The sequence below is a fragment of the Motacilla alba genome, chromosome 4 (genome assembly GCF_015832195.1).
Source record: "Motacilla alba alba isolate MOTALB_02 chromosome 4, Motacilla_alba_V1.0_pri, whole genome shotgun sequence".
Lineage (NCBI taxonomy): Eukaryota > Metazoa > Chordata > Aves > Passeriformes > Motacillidae > Motacilla > Motacilla alba.
In genome coordinates, this window is record NC_052019.1 from 3,560,971 (window position 1) to 3,579,256 (window position 18,286).

The 18,286-nt window shown below is 38.1% G+C and overlaps 1 protein-coding gene across 3 annotated transcripts in view; it reads left to right on the plus strand.

Moving 5' to 3' along the window:
• CTNNA2 (catenin alpha 2) overlaps positions 1 to 18,286 on the plus strand; it is a 464,788-nt gene that overhangs the window by 49,316 nt on the left and 397,186 nt on the right. For all 3 annotated transcript variants that reach the window (XM_038135460.1, XM_038135463.1, XM_038135459.1), the window contains exon 2: positions 6,446 to 6,552. In XM_038135460.1, coding sequence (XP_037991388.1) covers positions 6,451 to 6,552 — 102 coding nt within the window. In that variant the 5' untranslated portion in view covers positions 6,446 to 6,450. The remainder of the gene's footprint in view (positions 1 to 6,445; positions 6,553 to 18,286) is intronic.

The window sequence follows — 18,286 nt, forward strand, 5'->3', positions numbered from 1 at the left end:
TAGAAGGTGTTGAGGAGCTGTGTGAATACAGAGCGATCTGGGGGAAAATCTATGGTTGTACAGAAAAGACAGGACAGCCTTTTGCTGAGGCCTGGGCTGCCTCGTGGTGAAGATTCCTTAAAATCTTCTATTTCACTGTGCTTTTAGGGAAACTCCCCTACCTTGACTGCAAAAGTTACTCAGTGGAAAAAAGCATGCTTGTATAAATAATGCAAGATGAATTATTTGAATATAGGAATTTTATGTAGGGCTGTTCAAAGCAGCTTTCAAACACTTTGATTGCTTACTCGTATTGAGTAAATTACTTTTCATGTGGTTCTACTTGGAATATTTATTAAAGCAAAGAAATGCCAACAATCCTAGTTTTCATCCTTCCTAGGAATAGCACTCCCTAAATCACCAGGCTTCTCATGGAGAACCAACCATTAGAAATTTAGGTGTTTAAAGGATTGGATATTGGATATAACTTCCCTCTGGAGTGAAGATCTTCTAAATAATAAACTTCACCTGAGTGCTGAATGATGGGAGAGCCCAAATAGGCACTCAGACTCAGCTGTAGGTGTGTGAGCCCTTAAAATAGAATTATTTTCCCAGGACATGGAATAGATAAAAACTATTTGGACTGCATGCAGTTAAGGTTTGCACAGAATTTTGAGGTCCATTCTCGCTTTCTGGTCAAAGCAGAGGCATCAGAGGGTCAGGCAGGTGGGTGGGGGTGGGACCTCTCTGTTACTCCAACCCTTACACTGGTGTTTGCACCTTCCCTGGGAGATTTTCAGGACCTCTTTGATTTGTGAAGGTCCTTTGCCCTCAAGCCTGATGCAGGTCTTGGTGTGGGCTGTTGCCTCCAAGACTGAGCTGGTTAATATGACTGAAAAATGTCAATCACTCCATCATGGCCTGTTTTAGCTTGCCAGTGTTGGGGCTCTGCATGCTCTCTGTCCCACTGGCTCTGCTACCACGGTAATCCTCCCCTTGTAAAGCCCTTTTCCCTCCTTCCTTGGTGGTTTACTGGTTAGAAATCTGAGTTTGCATCATGAGCTGCTTCCATTTAAGAGCTTGGTTTTGTTGAGGCCAAAGCAGAATCTCGCCCCGCTGTGGAGGTGGAGGGTTAGCGGAAGGGGAGAGGGCTGTGAATCCAAAAGGAAGTTGGGAGCTTAGAAAAGCTCCAATTAAAAATTCTCTGCGTGGTTGAGCTTGGGAGTGGGGCCTAAAGGTTTAGTTTGGCTTGTTTCTTCCCCACCTAAGTTTTAGGAAGGAAGAGAGGAGTCACATTCATGAAACAAAATAAACGAGTATGTCGGGGAGTTGTTGTTCAAGCATGGAGATGGATATTCCTTACACTCCTCCAAACCATCCTGCTCTGTTTTTATATTTTTTCCTTTTTCCTCTCTCCATTTTTTTTAAGCAAGGTGATGGGAAGTGCCTGCTTGAACTCTGATTGTTTCAGCCAGATCTGCTGGAGGCTGTGCTGGGCTGTCATTGACTAATGATAAGAGCTTTTTATCTGCAGAAAGCCATGTTCTCCATTCCCTTTCCCACTGCACTTTTACTCCTCATAGTAAGTCTCTGTCCTCTTAGCATTTCTGCTTTATTTCCTTTCCCTGCACTTGTTATGCACTCCTGATTTTTGTCCTTCTGTCTCTATTTGTATTCTTGTGTGCGTGGAGACAGAGAATGAGCAAATGGGTTGGGAATTGTGCTGGAAACCAGGCTCCCTTGAGGATCAGAGCTCTTGCAGCTACACTTTCTGCTGCTCAGGTCAGAGCAGAGGTGCAGCTGCATTGCTCAGCATTGCAGATAAATGTAAGGGAACGGAATCTTGGCTATGTATATGTAAGTTTTTATATATAAATATAAATATATAAATATATAAATATATAAATATATAAATATAAATATAAATAAAATATAAATATAAAATATAAATAAACAAACAAACAAACAAACAAATAAATAAATAAATAAATAAATATATATATATGTATCTCAGTGCAGCCCTGTGCCAGCCAGGTCAGCCAGGGCTGGGCTCTCCAGGGCTGTGTGTGTTGGTAGGATTTCTGATCCCTGAGCTGTTTTGTCCTCTGCTCCTGCCTCCCCTGTACCCTGAGCTAATCCAGAGCCAGCTCGTGCATCTCTAAACGCTGTTATGCTCTGTAGGCAGACCCAAGGGTATAACCATTCATGTGTTTAGATTTCCACCTCCCAGTGAAGCAAATGTCTGTGAAATCAGTCAGATTTTTTTTTTTCCTCTGTCTGTCTCAAGAGCTTGTGTATCCTGCTGGAAGGAATTCCGTATTCCTGGCAGAAGTCTGTCTCTGTGCAGAGAGGTGTTTGTTTTGACGTGGTTCTCAATCTTCAGATGAGAACCAAGGAAGTGCAGGCTGCGTTGTTCAGTTTTTAACTCATCTTGAACCACTTTGTGTCTGGAGAGGCTGCCCTGTCCTCCACCTCTGCTGCTCTTCTCAGAGCTTTGGTTGTCACCTGTGCTGCTGTGAGCGTGGCTTCAGAGGCGGGCAGGGAGCTGAGCACTTCTCTAGGGTGAGTTAGTGTTCAGGCAGGTTCTGCTCCTGCTGGAATTCACAGCCCTGTTACCAAGGGAGAAGGGCAGAAACCTGCAGGAAGAGCTGAGCTTGGAGATCAGCTGGCTTTGAAGCATGTGTGGAAGTGCCCCACTGATCTGGACACGGGGATTGCAATCTGGGCTGGTGACTGATGGGGGAGAATCAGATGTAAAGCAGATTTTCTTCACTCGTCTATGTAAATGCCTTAAGTATTAGGTGTTAAACACTGAGTATTAAAAAGTTGGTATTTTAACTTTATTATTTGGAAAGATGGACTAAAATTTTACTATTTTGCCTTTTGACTCCTCTCACCCTACTGCTTTTCAACCTTGCTGGACATCTTTCTTTCACTAATAAATGATTTTTTTTTTGCCTTCCAGTTCTAAGTAGAGTGTTGGAAGTACAGACTTGTACTGCCAGCATTGCCAATTTACTCTTGCCAGCTGATTAATCCTACAGCTTTGCTATGAGTCAGGTAGGAAGGGTTTCTTACTTTATTCTGGATGAAATGTTTGCCATCTGTCTTTCATGTCTGCATTGCAGATGTGAGCTGGACTAACAGCTGGAGGTCTGCTCAAGACTGGCAATGTTTATATTTCTAAAAAAAATTATCACTTTGCTTCAGCAAACACTGCTTTTGCCGATGTAGATTTTAAATATTTTTACTCTTACGTTGGAGTTGCAGCACAGAAATGAGCTGCAGTCACTCGTGAGCAGCTTTGACCCTCGGAAAGCTCCTCTGTGTGAGTCACAGGGAGAGTGGATCTGTTGTGGAGGAAAACAGGGAGTTGTAGTGTGACAGACAAACAATTCCACATGCTGAACATTTTGGGTTTGTAGGATGTTCCAAAAAGTAAAATTATGCTGTGTGAAGAGGCTGGTGGTAAGGGTGGTGTGGGGTTAGAATTCTGGAGACTGTTACATAATGGAGAATTCTACTGATGTGGATTTTGGCTCCACTTGTTCCACTTGTTCAAGTAAATGCTTGTTAGTATTTGCTAAAGTAAATACTTATTTTCTTTACAGACAGGCTTTGAAGACAGACTGGCTAAACAATTGCTCACACTGAACATGACTGAGCTGGATAGAGACATTTCTGTATTGCTGTATTTAGGAAAAGCTAAAAGCTTAGAACAAGAGGCATTTTGGCACATGCTCAAGGAAGAAGGAACACAGGCAATAGAATTCCTAAAATATATTCTTGAAGGAAGTCTGGAGCTAGTTTCAGGATTAGGACTGCAATGTCTGTATACTTCTATGGCAGTGTTATTACAGCACTATTAAATTATATTTCCTTTCAGTGGAGTACTTAAAGCTACTTTTGGGGAATATTTGGTCAAATAGTCATAAAATACTCTGAGCATCCAGTCCTTTATCCAACTGAGCAGTCCCTGTTTGCTTGTTTGGTGTGGGAAGTTCAGTGTAGAAATTGCAAGAAGAAACATTCCATCTATTGTTACATAAACACTTGGGCAGGTAATTTCTTTTTAGTCTTGTCATTTAAAATTGCTGTTGTGACAGCAGCTGAAGGAGTGTTGAGAAAATTACATTAATTTTACTTTTTGCTTATTATCTGTTGTGGTGTAGATTTGACTGTGAATGAAAAAAAGTCATGAGTTTTTAATAAGGTTTTTTTTTTTGCATGTTTCCTTTTTATTTTTGAAAACCACTGTGGTGGATTTAGTTTTTGTTAATTATTAGTGTATTTATTTTTTGTTGTGAGGTAGGATTAGGAAAAAGGTAAAGTAGGTTTAAAATTCAAAAGGGTCTAAGGAATAATTTATTGATAGTAGCTAAAAGAAAGAGTAATAAAAATTAGAATAAAATCACCCTTTTATATTGAGTTCTTAGGGATATTTGTTATATTTTTTGGTAAAGGTTGAACCCGAGGCCATATTTTGGCTGTAACAACTGATCACCCAGGTTATTTGTAGTATCACCTGCATGACTGCCATCCACTGAAGTTAATTTGCTTTTGTGAGCTCTGGACTATGGTACAGCTTTGAATTTGTTTCTGAATTATGACAAATTTGAGTACTGATGTTAATAGTGAGAAGAAGTGTGCTTAGTGAAAAGACTGTGGCACATTTGAAAATATCATAACTCATAATTAACCAATTAGAATAATTGTCTACTTCAGACTTATTTTTTGAATTCCAGAGACCAACTTTATATAAAAAAGAAACAGGCTCTGAAAGATAATTAAATATTTTCTGTTGGAAAAATGATGGCTCCCACATCACCCATGTTTACAGCAACTAGAAACTGTCTCACAATTTCCTTTAATCACGCCTGGGTGTTTTCAGCTCTGTAAAACATGAAACCTAATGGGTTCTTGTGGAAGAGTGGAAACTGAATAATAATGATTTCAGCGCTCACTAGATATTATCTGATAATTCTCTTACCAAATGTTTGCAAGTGAGAGGAGGCTAATGGTGGTTTTAAATGTGATTTATAAATATATTGATTAGGGAGTTCTGATATGGCTCTCTTTTTGAGCAAGTATTTAAACCCAGTGAGAATCTTTTGCAGAGACTCGCCAGCCTGTTTATATTGATTGATAGCGATTCCTCAAGACACTCTCCTGAGTAGAGCAGTAGAATTTATTTTGTATATACTGGATAATGCTGCTAAATCCTGAGTAAGTACCTTGCTGATTTATGCTTCATGAAGTGAATTGGGATTCAAGGAGCAATAGCTGAACTTCTTTTGATTTTGTTCCCTTAATTATGGTGGTGATTAATTTATTTATTTGTAAATTTTAGCACTGAAATTAGCTTATTGATTAAAAAATGCCAAGATAAAATACCAAAGTTGCTAAGTTAAAGGTAGTAAAATTGTTTTCTGAAGAAAACAAGTTAAAACTTTTGGGATATTGTATACACAGGGGCCTGATTTCAATCTCACATGATATCCAGTACAATATTACTGGTTTGTCTTTACCTTTTAAATGTTCTCATGGTATACAGGACTTCTAATTTTTAATTTTAATTTTAAAATAAAGGGAAATATTTAAATCAGAATTATTTAAAATGAGCATTTTTTAAATTAAATTTTTCTGTCTTCTTTGGTTTGGTGGACAAGTTAATTTATATGTGGCTTTGCTTGTCACCAAATACTTAAATCACTTTCCAGCTCAACGAGGTGCATTGGATGTCTCTTACAGCCTGACAGCTGGACTTCTCTGTATCTGGAATTTCCAAAATGAAGTCAACTGTTTAGAAAATTGCACGAAAACCTGAAAAGATGAATAAAATGACAGCAATTTTCCGTTGACTTCATTTTGGGCTTTGTTTAAGCTTTTAAGCCGAAGGTGGTCTGGAGAATCTGTTTTGTCTTTAAATGAGTACTCCTTGATGCAGAATTAAGAAATGCTGAATACCCTGGGGGAAGTTTGATTCAAAAATCAGAACAGAGGTGTTGAATTTGTTTTATTCCACTTCTAACTCTTCCAGTTCCTTGCCTCTCCTGCTCTGAGCAGTGCAGGGGGATATGAGGGTTGTAGTAAGTTCATAACATTCCTGCTCCTTCCACGCACTTTTCTCCTGCTCCACTTTGGGGTCTCTCTGGGGGATGGAGTCCTTCAGGATAAACCTGCTCCTTCCTGTGCCCTCCATGGGATGTGGTTCCTTCAGGACACATCCATCAGCAGTGGTGTTGGAGGTACAGGAGTAAAAAAAAATGAGACTATAAACATTTAATGACACCCATTGGATGTGGCAGTGGTGCACCTGGGAGTTCTTGGGAGTAGAGGAACACCAGCAAGGTTATGGAGAAGTATTTTATAAGTGGCTATATATATTTATCCTTTAAATAAATGCTTTGCAGTATGTGGATATTGTAGTAATAATTTTCATGCTGTGTAATTTTATCTGTTCCAGGGAGTATGACTTCTGCAACGTCACCTATCATTTTGAAATGGGATCCCAAAAGTTTGGAAATCAGGACTCTCACAGTAGAGAGACTATTGGAGCCACTTGTTACCCAGGCAAGTGTCTTTGGTTTGTTTTGTTTCCTCCTTCAGCCTCATGCTGTATTTACTCTCTTTACATAATTATCTTAATAGTATTTGATGATAAAAACATGAGCGGTTTTTGTTCGTGATCTCTGTTGGAAAGCTCTGTTCAAACATGTTTGGAGACTCTTGTTCTAAATAATTTATAGTCTCAAAATGTGAGCAGGAATTCAGTAGCAACAACTATTTACTTATGTCTGTCTCATAAAGCAATTTAGAAACTTAAAACAGTCAGTCTAAGATTGGGATCTGACTGAGACATGCTTCTGGTTTGTTATTTCACCATGACAGTTTCAAAATGAAAACAAACCAAAACCAACCATCCAAATTACAGAAACTATTAAAACCTGTTTCATTCTGTCCTGCCATCACCAGGAGTGTTTGTAGAGGCCTGGTGCCTTTCTGTTCCTGAGTTGCTGTTAATAGGGGAAAGCTGCTTCTTTAATTCCCCCAAAATGATGTCTCTATGGTTCTTCTGCTCTTTCAGTGAGTCACTTTCCAAAGAAATGGCATCTGGTTGTCTTTTTTTTTGTTTTTGAGAAAAAAATATGTTATTTCTCTACAAATTATTCTGGACATGGAAGTCTCTTAACTGTGTACGTGACTTTACAGACTCAAGGCAGAGAGTTTGTTCTTTCATTCCACATGGTGATAACATGGTAATTAACTTCCATTATAAACCCTGATAATTTTGTTCTTGATATGAAAGATGGACTAAAATCCTGAATTCACTGTGAAACCAACTGAAAATGAGGTTGCCAGTTCTCTGTTATTCTGGTACTGATCAACATCAGCAAGTGAAGCTGCTGTGCACCAAACTCTGTTGTGAGACCCAAGTTACTGGGTCCTCTGTGAGGAATTTCCTGTTCTCCTTTTGCTTTATTTTCCCCTGCTTTACCCAGAGAAGAGACAACATCAGGCCAGAAGTACCATTGTAGCTTCATATTTTCACCAGGTGCTGGGTTAACTTTGGGCTCAGCTACACCTTTGTTTGATAGCATGCTCGAGCAAATGGAAATCAAGAAATTACAAGCTGAGCTACAGGACATGGATTTCTTCAATGATAAAAACTCATGTTCCCAAGATTGTATTTTGATGAGCAACAATGTGTTTCTATTTTAGCAGCGTGTCAAGGAGACTAGGGAAAATAAAATGCTGTCAAGAGAGGGTAGAGAAATGTTAGGCTATTGTTTTATTCAACTTTTATGAATATTTCCATTCTGATTTCCTCTTTTCATAGGCTTCTAGATAATATGAATAAATAAATAAAATAAAACCTCCTTTTTCAACATATAAGTGATTTCTTGTATTAGAGAAATAAGTAGGTTTGCTTATTTCCCTCTACTTTGATTCCAGTGGAGTATGTTTGACTAAAATGTGTTTTATCAGCCACACAAACGTCATCACGAAAGCTCCAAGTGATGAAAAATGCGTTACCTTCCGATTACCTTTATCTGTTGCAGTTCTAGCTGAGGCTGTTCAGCTGCTCTTTCTCTTTTTTCTCAGATAAGTTAACGATCATCCCAGTTTTCAAGACTTTTTGGGTTTTTTTTTTCTCTGCCTGAAATAGCATTTGCAGTCTGGTCAGGTCAGGAATAATCTCTGGTTTACCTCTGCCTGTGCAGTGGCAGCCTCCACAAGATGCCACGTGCAAAGATTGGGATCTCCTTAAAAAGTTTCAAAGCAATTTCCTTCCTGAGAGAGAGAACATCTAATTTGAAACTTTATCTTGGCAAATAAATAAAGAAATAGATAAATGTTTAGGTATTTAATCCCATTCAGTTTGAGCTCTGAAGTCCACTTCTGGATTCAAATGAGCTGCTTAACGAGGAGATCTTAGAGATGGGAAGTTCTTCCAGAAGTCATTGAAACAAGTTACTGGATAGAAGAGGGGGATTTCATGGCCACAAAATGCAGCAGAACTTTGACAAAAGTTCTGAGCAACCTTTGAAGGCAGTCCTACTTCCATGGAGTAATTCAGGTTGGAAAAGCCCTCCAAGGTCAGGGAGTCCAACCTGTGCCCAGTCCCCACCTTGTCCCCAGCCCAGAGCACTGGGTGCCACTCCCAGTCATTCCTTGGACACCTCCAGGGATGGGGACTCCAAATCTCCCTGGGCACTTCCAATGCCTGAGAACCCCTTCAGTGAAGAAATTCGTCCTGACATCCAACCTGACCTTCCCCTGGCACAGCTCGAGGCTGTGTCCTCTCATTCTCTTGCTGGTCGTCTGGGGGAAGAGGCCAATCCCTGCCTTGGCACAACCTCCTTTCAGGGAGTTGTGGAGGAATTTTCACCAGCAGTGTGGAGCAGATTAAATCCTGAGTCCCCTACAGCCAAAATTTGCCTGATCCCGTGGTTTCCAGCACCAGTAGGACAAATTCATGTTTCATTTTGGCATTTGCATTTGAATAATCAGGGTACCCTCTTGGTCTCCATGCTGTGTATGATTTTGGACAATGCTGGAAAACCTGGAAATTGTAGTAAACAAGTTTTAGGGCTTCAGAAGTGCTAATTTAGTCCTTTGTATCTGTGAACTTCGACTCTGAACTCAGTGTATGTGTAGGCACATGACTGACAGATTTCCAGATGATAGCACATCCACTGGTTTCTACTGATTCTTTGGAGTGTAATGCAGAAATGTGATGTGGGCTTGACAAACAACGCCTCAGTGAGTCAGGGTAGGAGAATGGTGCATTAAAAGTGAATTTTAGACAAGCTCATTAGTGTTCCAGATGAGAAAATATGGATAACCTAGGAACTGATTTAGAAGAAATTATAAGACAAGGAGGTTGTCTGAGCTGGAGGCAAAAAAAATAAAAAAAAAATCAAAAAAATCCATTAACTGATCATGAGAATGCATTAGAAATGACAGAACTGCATTTATTCTAGGAAGCCGTGAACTAGCAAACTAATTAAAACTTTGTGTGGCTGTCAGAGATGTGAGAGGATTGGAGCTGGCTGGGGTACCCTGTTCCCAGTGCTTGTTGTCATGGTGGAAGAGGAGCAGGTAGGGCCTGTCACGTCATTTATCAACTTGCCATTGCTGAGATTTTCTAAGAAATTCGTGCTGGAAAAAAAATATTACAATTTCTGTTCTCCACTGGGTTGAAATTACCAATTGAAATGTGTTTATTTCCTCTGGTTTTAGTGTCACAATTAGCTAAAAGCATAAGGCAATTGTATTTATTGCTAGTTTTGTTTTCTGACCTTTTGTTTTACTATGAGTCCTAAAATTTTTAATTTCATTACATGTTTATAAGGAAATATATAACTAAAACATATTCTAAAGGATTGCTGCCTATTATTCTCACCTTCCTGCGTAGTTACCAAGTGGGTTGCAATTTTATTTGTTAGACCGTGGGTGGTTTTCCTAAGAAAAAAGGATAACATTTTTAGGAAGGTTTTAACTGCAATTACATGATATTTTATGTATAGCTGAAAAATAAGACTTTTGGAGGTTATCCATAAGGAGTCAGAGGATTTTTTTTGTTGCTGGTGGTTTTGAGTGGTAATTAAATATGAAATGAATGCAATATATATATATGTAAAGAAGATAAATAAATGCGAACTATAAACCACCAACTTCCATGCAATTATTTTTTGAAAAACACCAAAAAATAATCATATATGTACAAACAGATAAAAAGATGAAGGAGCTGTGTCAAATTTTTGAAGATGAGAAGATGGGATTGGCTCTGTTGCTAAGATTTAAATTTTCTGATGTCAATCTGTGTTTCTTTTCATTAGTTTTGCCTAGGAATTTTAAATACTCAGCCTATATGGCTGTTTAACAACTGTGCCTTTATTACCAGAACCATGCAGCAGTTGTGCCTTTTAGGATATTTACATTTTTGGACTGTTACTTATTATTCCAGGGTTTTAACAACAGCACAAATAATGGTGAATGTTCCTGTTGCAGATTGTTTGTGACTGATTCTGTTTTCCTTCAGTGTGACACACTTTTGTCCTTCTAGATTTGCTGTGGAGAGACAGTTCTGGTTGCAGTGCATGTTTTGTGAGTTTTCCCAATAAATTTAAGATGCCAGTTACAGCATCTTAAAGGAAGCAATAATCATAAGGCAGACAAAAATAGTTGACTAATGATTTTGCATTTTTAAAAATAATAGGATCACTCAGAAAAATTAATTGCCAATACCTATGAAATAAATAAGTCATTGGGTAAAACTCCAAATAGTTTTATTTCATGTTGTTTATGTAGAAGATCATAATAGTCATAGCTGATGTTTTTTTTTATTATTAATGAACTTAAGAATAATTCAATCCCTTGTACTCTGTGTTTGGAAATTGGGCAAAATTCTATATTTCCATAAATACATAAACATAACTGTATTCCCAAAAATTCCAGTTAATTGGATATTACTTACATTTGGTGAACCTTGGTTTTATTGCATTTGAACCCTAAATCTGGTGTGCTCTTTTCCATGAGAAAGACATTATTTATTAATCTTGCCAGCTGCATTTGAAGCACAGCTTTACTTTTATAGAGTTGGTGAATGTCTTTGCATATTTCAAACAAGTTTGGGAGAACTTGGGTCGTGGAGCTCTTCATGCCTGATACCTGTTGAACTTGCTGGATTCAGCTGAATTTGCCCTCAGGACAGACCAAAGGGAAAATGAATTACAAAGGTTTATTTTTTGATCATTCAAGATCAATTCAATTGTATAATAAGGTTAATATTAGGTCAGTATTGTTATTATTTTATTTTTTTTACCTGAACAGGACTATTCTCCCAGGAGTGAAACTAATTCTTGTTTAGGCTCTTTCTGCCAGAGCAGTCCCAAATCTGTGGTGTTTCTGCGAGTGTGGGAGCTTGGACTGTGCATGGATTAGGTGATGGCTGATCCATGTCAGGGACACAAAGTCAAATGGTATCACAAAAGCAATTTGGAAATTTTCTCTCTGAAACTGAACTTCAAGCATTTTTATGAAGCTATTTTGTTGAATAGGAAGAGACACCTCCTTTCTTTCTCCAGCATTATAGAAGCGTACAATTGTTTAAGTTGGAAAAACCCTCTAAGATCATCAAGTCCAACTGTTCCCCAGCACTGGCCATGTTCCCCAAGGCCACCACTGACCCATGTCTCCAAGTGCCACATCCACACCGTTTTTAAATCATGCCAGGGAGGGAGACTGCATCACTGCCCTGGGCATTCTGTTCTGGTTGCTTGACCACCTTTTCAGTGAAGAAATTTTTCTTGATATCCAATCTAAACCTCCCATGGTACAACTTGTGCCATTTGCTCTTGTCCTGAGTCTCTACTATATATTGCTTAAAATAATTCCTGACCTGAACACTGCCAGTTGCCTTTTTACTTCAGGATGATTTTTTTTCAACCATTAGAGAGGCAGCTGCTGCACTCTGGCCATCCCTGTTTCTTTTTTGCCATTGTTTCAGTAACATTTGTGCCTCTGTGCCAGCTCTAGTTGGGATCCTCTCAGCGTGGAGACTTTTTGTGCTGTCTAGGAGAACCTTTAGCTAAATTTTGTCTTTTCTATTTTTACTCTCCCATTCTTGAAAGCTGTAGGGTACTTTCAGCATGCAGTGCCCTGTGAGATCTGGGCCTTGTCAGTCAGTGCCTCTCATTTTATTCACTGTTCAGAGGTGTTTATGGGTGTGTTTGTACTTCGGATTTTGTACACGTGCAGGTTGGCATTTGCAGGGGGGAGAACGAGCAATCAGAGGGGTTTAAGTCTCATCCATTACTCCCATGTTCTGCTTTTATGGAATGCTGGTTCTTAACTCAGAGCAATGCAATATGATGGCTGCTTTTTCTCCTCTCCTGCTCTACAAGCCAATGTAGAAAGACGGTGAGAAAATTTGTCACTGGTGTGTCATAGCTGGAAATGCAGATTGTGCTGGGAGCATCTTGGGTGTGCAATAAGCTGTGACTGAAAAAGCTCATGGCTAAAATGAACCTGCTCTAATGTGTAATTGTTTGTATGAAATGCTGGATTTCCCATGCACTGGATAAACCCTCATTTTTCTTCATCATTAGGCAATTATTAGCAGCTCGGGGTTACTGGAAAGTGTTTTTGTCTTTATTGTGATACGGACAAAATAATTTTATTTGTAGAATGGTTTGGTTGGAAGGGACCTGAAAGATCACCTTGTTCCAACCCCCTGCATAAGCAGGGACACCTTCCACTATCCCAGGTTGCTCTGAGCCCTGTCCAACCTCGCTGTTTCCTGTAAGTGTAGGGAGGAATTAGTGTGAGCAGTTTCATTGCTGGAGCCCAGGAAGGTCCCTGATCCTGTCTCCATCCTGTATCCTGAAATAGTATCTTTGGAACTTGTCTAGACAGCTTTCTAACCCAGTTCTATTCCTGCAGATGGCTTTCTGGCAGCTTTCATGGAAGGCTTTTCAGAAAATGTTCTTGCCTGGGATTTCCAAACTCTAATCAAGAAGATCAAACTAATTATTGAAGTGTTCTTTTTCTGTTTATGTCCTTGAAGATGTATAGAGAGGGCTAGTGAAACAGGGATGAGTCTTTTTCATGTCCCCAAATCCACAACTCAGCAGGTTCTTAACGATCCTGTTGATTTAATTTGGGTCATCCCTGTAGAAGGGGAACATCTTAAAGGTTTTGAGGGAAAATTGGCTTTGGTTGCATTTTTAGATGATTTTTTTCCAGTTTGCTTGAAAAGCAGTTCTATGTTTTGGGGTTTTTTTGAAAACATCTTGTGAACTGCCTGTCACTTGTAAAATTTCTCAGGGTTAACAAATATATTAGCAAATTGCATTTGTTTTCTTTTATGTTAAAAATGCTGATTAAAGCAGGATAGGTATATCACCTTATGTTTTAAAAGATGGTTGCATAATTGAAAGGCAGTGGCATTGATGCAAAATCAGAAATGGATTTTCATTTTGGCTGATATGGAAGTCCTTGTTGATAACATAAACTTTCATTTACTCAAAGTGTTAGACACATTTTTTTTCCCAGTTGTTAAATGAAAGACTTCAGAATTACTGCAGCAGATACAAGTGCTAATATAGTAATTTATATAACTGGAATGGTTCTAAGTCTAGGATATTTTTGTCATATAAATATAGTGCTTTAACAAGGGGGTAAATAAAAAAAGAAAAGTATTTTTAATATCACTACATATGAATCCAATGTATAAAAAGAAAGAATGTTAGTCACATACTGTATGAGCAGGGCCTTGGTATGGTTTGTTAAGCAGCAACTTCAAAATAGATTTTCAAATATCCAACTGAATGTGAGCTCATCATAACATCATAAAATGATCCTTAAGTGCATCAGCTGCTGGGTGTAAAGTAAATTTTATTTAAGCATTATTACTATTGTATAGTCTTTGTTAATGAGATTATTATTAGAAGGATTTCCCCTTCTCAAAAGAGCTGTTGACAAATTGGAATGAGATCAGAGAAGAATTATGTGAATTATTGTGGTTTTGTCTTTTAATGGAAGCCTAAAGACTTTGGATGCATTTCATCTGTACAAAAGCTTATCAATTAAAAAGAAATTGTCCTAAATTTGCTGCCAGTATAGATTATGAGACTATTTCTGGTAGCACTTACAATGTAAATAATATTTTATGATTCTAATCTAAACTAAACTAGAATATGGGATTCACACTCTGAAACTAAAACATCCAAACACTAAACACGCTCAGCAAGGATTTTGGAGAGGGATTTTCAGGCCAAGTAGTAACTTAGTAAGTTAAGAGGTATTATGATCTTAACCAGTGTATGTTTGTGTATCAGCAAGAGGTTGTCTTGTAGTGAAGGTTTTTTATTAATCCTACAAAATCCTCTGCCTTGAAAATGAAATGATAAGGGAATATAAACTGTAAATAAAGGGTAAATTACATACAAGCTGGAAAGATGGGAAAATCAGTGCTACTTGAATCTTGGATGAAAAATTGGATAAGTTTTTGAAGTGTGGCACTCATGAGGCATTTTAAATCCTGGGGTCAGTTTGGGTCCCTCAGGACAAGAGAGACACTGAGGGGCTGGAGTGAGTCTAGAGAAGGGAACAGAGCTGGGGAAGGGTCTGGAGCCCCAGGAGCAGCTGAGGGAGCTGGGAGGGGGCTCAGCCTGGAGAAAAGGAGGCTCAGGGGGGACCCTGTGGCTCTGCACAACTCCTGCCAGGAGGGGACAGCCGGGGGGGTCGGGCTCTGCTCCCAGGGAACAGGGACAGGAGGAGAGGGAACGGCCTCAGGCTGGGCCAGGGGAGGTTTAAGTTGGAATTTAGGGGAAATTTTGTCATGGAAAGAGTTGAGAAGGGAGTGGAGTCATCATCTCTGGAAGTGGTCAGAAAACATGTGGATGTGGCCCTTGAGGGTGTGGTTTAGTTGCCCTCAGTTAATGGTGGGACTTGTTGATCTTAAAGGTGTTTTCCAACCTTAATTCTGTGAGGTGCTTTAGGTCCAGCAGGAGTCATAAAACTGGGAAAATAATTACTGGAAGAACAAAACCCTGCAGTAATGGGTCCTCTCTTTCTGAATCAAGGAGGGAGCAGGGTTGCTTATTTTCTGTCATTGATCAGATTTGCCAGGGAAAAGAGAAAATAGAACAACACCTCTGTGATTAAATATGTATGTTTCTAATGACTTCAGGAGCAATTTGGATATTGAAGTTTGCAATCCATCTTAGCTTCATTCTTCAGAGTGATCTGAAATTCTTGCTCACTTTCTTCTTTTTCATTAATTTCGTTAGCTGTGTGTGTCATCAGTCTGCAAAAGTTAGGCTAGAAAATAATCCTAATTACAAAAATAATACCCTAATTACAAGGTTTTGCTTTGAGGTGTTAATTAACCTAGTTGTAATGATCCATGTTCTGAGAAGCAGTGGCAGTTTCTGTTCCATTGCCCTTCAATATGTATTTCTGAACACTGATTTATTTGCATTAAAGGACTCAGGCCATGGATACGTGGCTATTTTGGGATTGATTTCTGTTTGTTTCCTTTGTTAATTTCTTTGAAATATTGATTCCATTGGGTGTGCAACTTTTAATGGATCCAAGTAGACTTTTTGGTAATTTTGACTGTTTTATGAAATTTTTTTTTTTTTTTTTTAGTAACTAGAGAGATCTGAGCTTTTGGTGTATTTTAAAGATGACCTTGATTTTCAGCCAGAGAAATTAAGATGCAGTTTTGCCTTAAGAAAATGGTGTAATTGTGCCTTAAGAAGATGGTGTAAATTACCATATTTATTTTCCTGTTTGGCAAATTAATTTTCAGTATCTTTTCTCACAAGCTCATCAGTGGCTGGTGCTGTTGAATATTATGTGTCTGAACAGCAAATGTTCTGATTGGGAAGAAATATCCTCTTCTACTTGTCTCTTTCAATGGGATGATTAATATTTTCCCCTTTGTATATTGGAGTTTCTTTCTTATTTAGTCGATTTCTCTGTACTCCTGTAGTACTTTGGTACTCATTGATAAAACTTCAAACCTTTTACTAATTAATAATGAGGGTATTAAGGATATATAACTCATACTTAGCTTGTTCAGCACAGATTAATTCAATACTGTGCAGATGACCTTTGATGAATACACAAGGAATATTTCTCTGCTGAGTAGAAATTTTCCTTTTTGTAGATATCTGTTTTTTAAAATAAGTCTTTCTAATATCCTAAATGAAGTCAGCGCTAGAATTTTCATTCTCCTTCAGTTTCTTGGGTCAGTGTGGAACAAAGGACTATCTGCACAAATTTCCTCCCCTCATGAATAAAAGGGTGTTTAGACAAAAAAAAAGAAGTCATAGCAAAGTAACCTTGACACTTAATGTGAGTACTGTTCTTTATAAACCTGTTTTAAAGATGCAAATAGACGATAAATTTAAAAATTTTAAACTAAGAAATACAGATTAATTTTCTCTTAAGAAATTGGTGGTGTGGAAAAGGATAAACCAAAAATATTGGGTTTGCATGGCCAGGTTTTGGTAGGGAAGGGACTACAGGGTTCAGTGAGAAGCTGCTGGAAGCTTCCCCACTCTTGGAGCCAATTCCAGCCAGCTCCAGGATGGACTCACCACTGGACAAGGCTGACACCTCTGCACTTTCTTGCTCCAAAACCTTATCTGCTTGTACAAACAATCTTTAAGTTTCCAGAGAAGGGTTTTGGAGAAAGGAGATTTGCAACAGGAATTAATTTTTCTGATTTATTTCATCTTGCTCCCTAGTAATGAAAATGTATTGCATCTGCTTATGCTAATAATAAATATATCCATTGGAAGGTGTTCATGTAAAAACATAATGAATCCAGTGTGCTGAATGGCTTCTGAATGGGGACTTGTTTCCAGGGAATATCTATTAATGTATTCAGCTTTTTCTCAGGGAATTACACATCTCTACACCCCTAGTGAGGAGAGATTAAGCTTTTACTACTCTGCTTGAAATACTTTAATTGGCAGGTACTTTTATACTTTCCTGATAAGGATAGAAAAGTTTGAGGGAAATGCATGCATATAAGGCCTAACATCTATATCTGTTTTAATATCTGTATCTAGAGATATTAAAATAGATATAGATATATATCTACTTTTTCTTTTTTCTTTCTGTCTTCTCAGTACATATTCTTTAAATCTGCTTCATTCCTATGTTCCACCTTATAAGATCTTTATGAATGCTTCCATAGCCTTATATAATATTATATAAATGTAATATTTATATTTTTTATTTTTTTTTAGGCCAAGGGACTCCGTGTTTTCATGTATGTGCAGTGTGATATTGTTGACTGTTGGAATGTGGTGGATTAAGAAAGTTTGTGGCAGTGTTTTTACCCTTCATGGAAAAGTAAATGGTTTTTATTTGAGCAGTTCCTGTCTGACACAACTGAAATACTTGCTAGAGTAGCTGGAAACATGCAGTTGTATCCTTGTTGTAGTGCTGACTGTGATCACTGAGTTAATTTTATAATGGTCCATGCCCTGTAAAATTAGCATTTCTTTCTGAGCCACTGATATGATGATTAAATCCACTGGTAAAGAGATATCTTCATTTTGGAGTTTCTGAATTCAGCAGCATTCCAGCTCATATGTTCAGGATGTATCAGGGCCACATCATTTAGTTCCAGCCAGGAATCACTGCCACTTTACACACCACACTTCTCATCCACATATATATTTTTTTTTAATTTAGGATATTTTTAATGCTGTTACCGCAACTCCCAAGAGTTCCTGAAAGTCAATTTAATTGTGTGTTGGAATCCAAATGCAGAGAACTCTCAGAACTTTGGGCTTGTAAGCCAAAGCTTAGAATTAAACTCAAGAATTGATCTAAGAGCTTGGAAAAGGCTTCCAAACTTAGGTGCTAGAAGCAAGAATATAGTTTTAGAGTTTAAAGCAGAGATGCATTAAGCTAAGTAAAATAAACTTTGGACTTTTAGAGTTTAAGATATTAAAAAAATAGCTACAAAAGTAAATAAAGAGATTTAAATGCAGTACAGGAAGTTTGTGTGCCACAACATGATTAGCTAAAACAGCTTACACTGTACCATAAGTCCATAAGACAAAATGTTTAAAGATTAGGTCAAAAACACAAATATCCTTGTCAGCAGTGTTTTATTAGTCAATAAATCTTTAAAAAGTCACGTAACTAAAAGTCTTGTAACCTTCTAAACCATCCTATAACAATGTGAGCTGAACTCACCCTTCCTACCTATGTGAAACATAAGAAAATGAACTGCATCCTCAAAAACAACTCAAGAAGTCCCATCTCA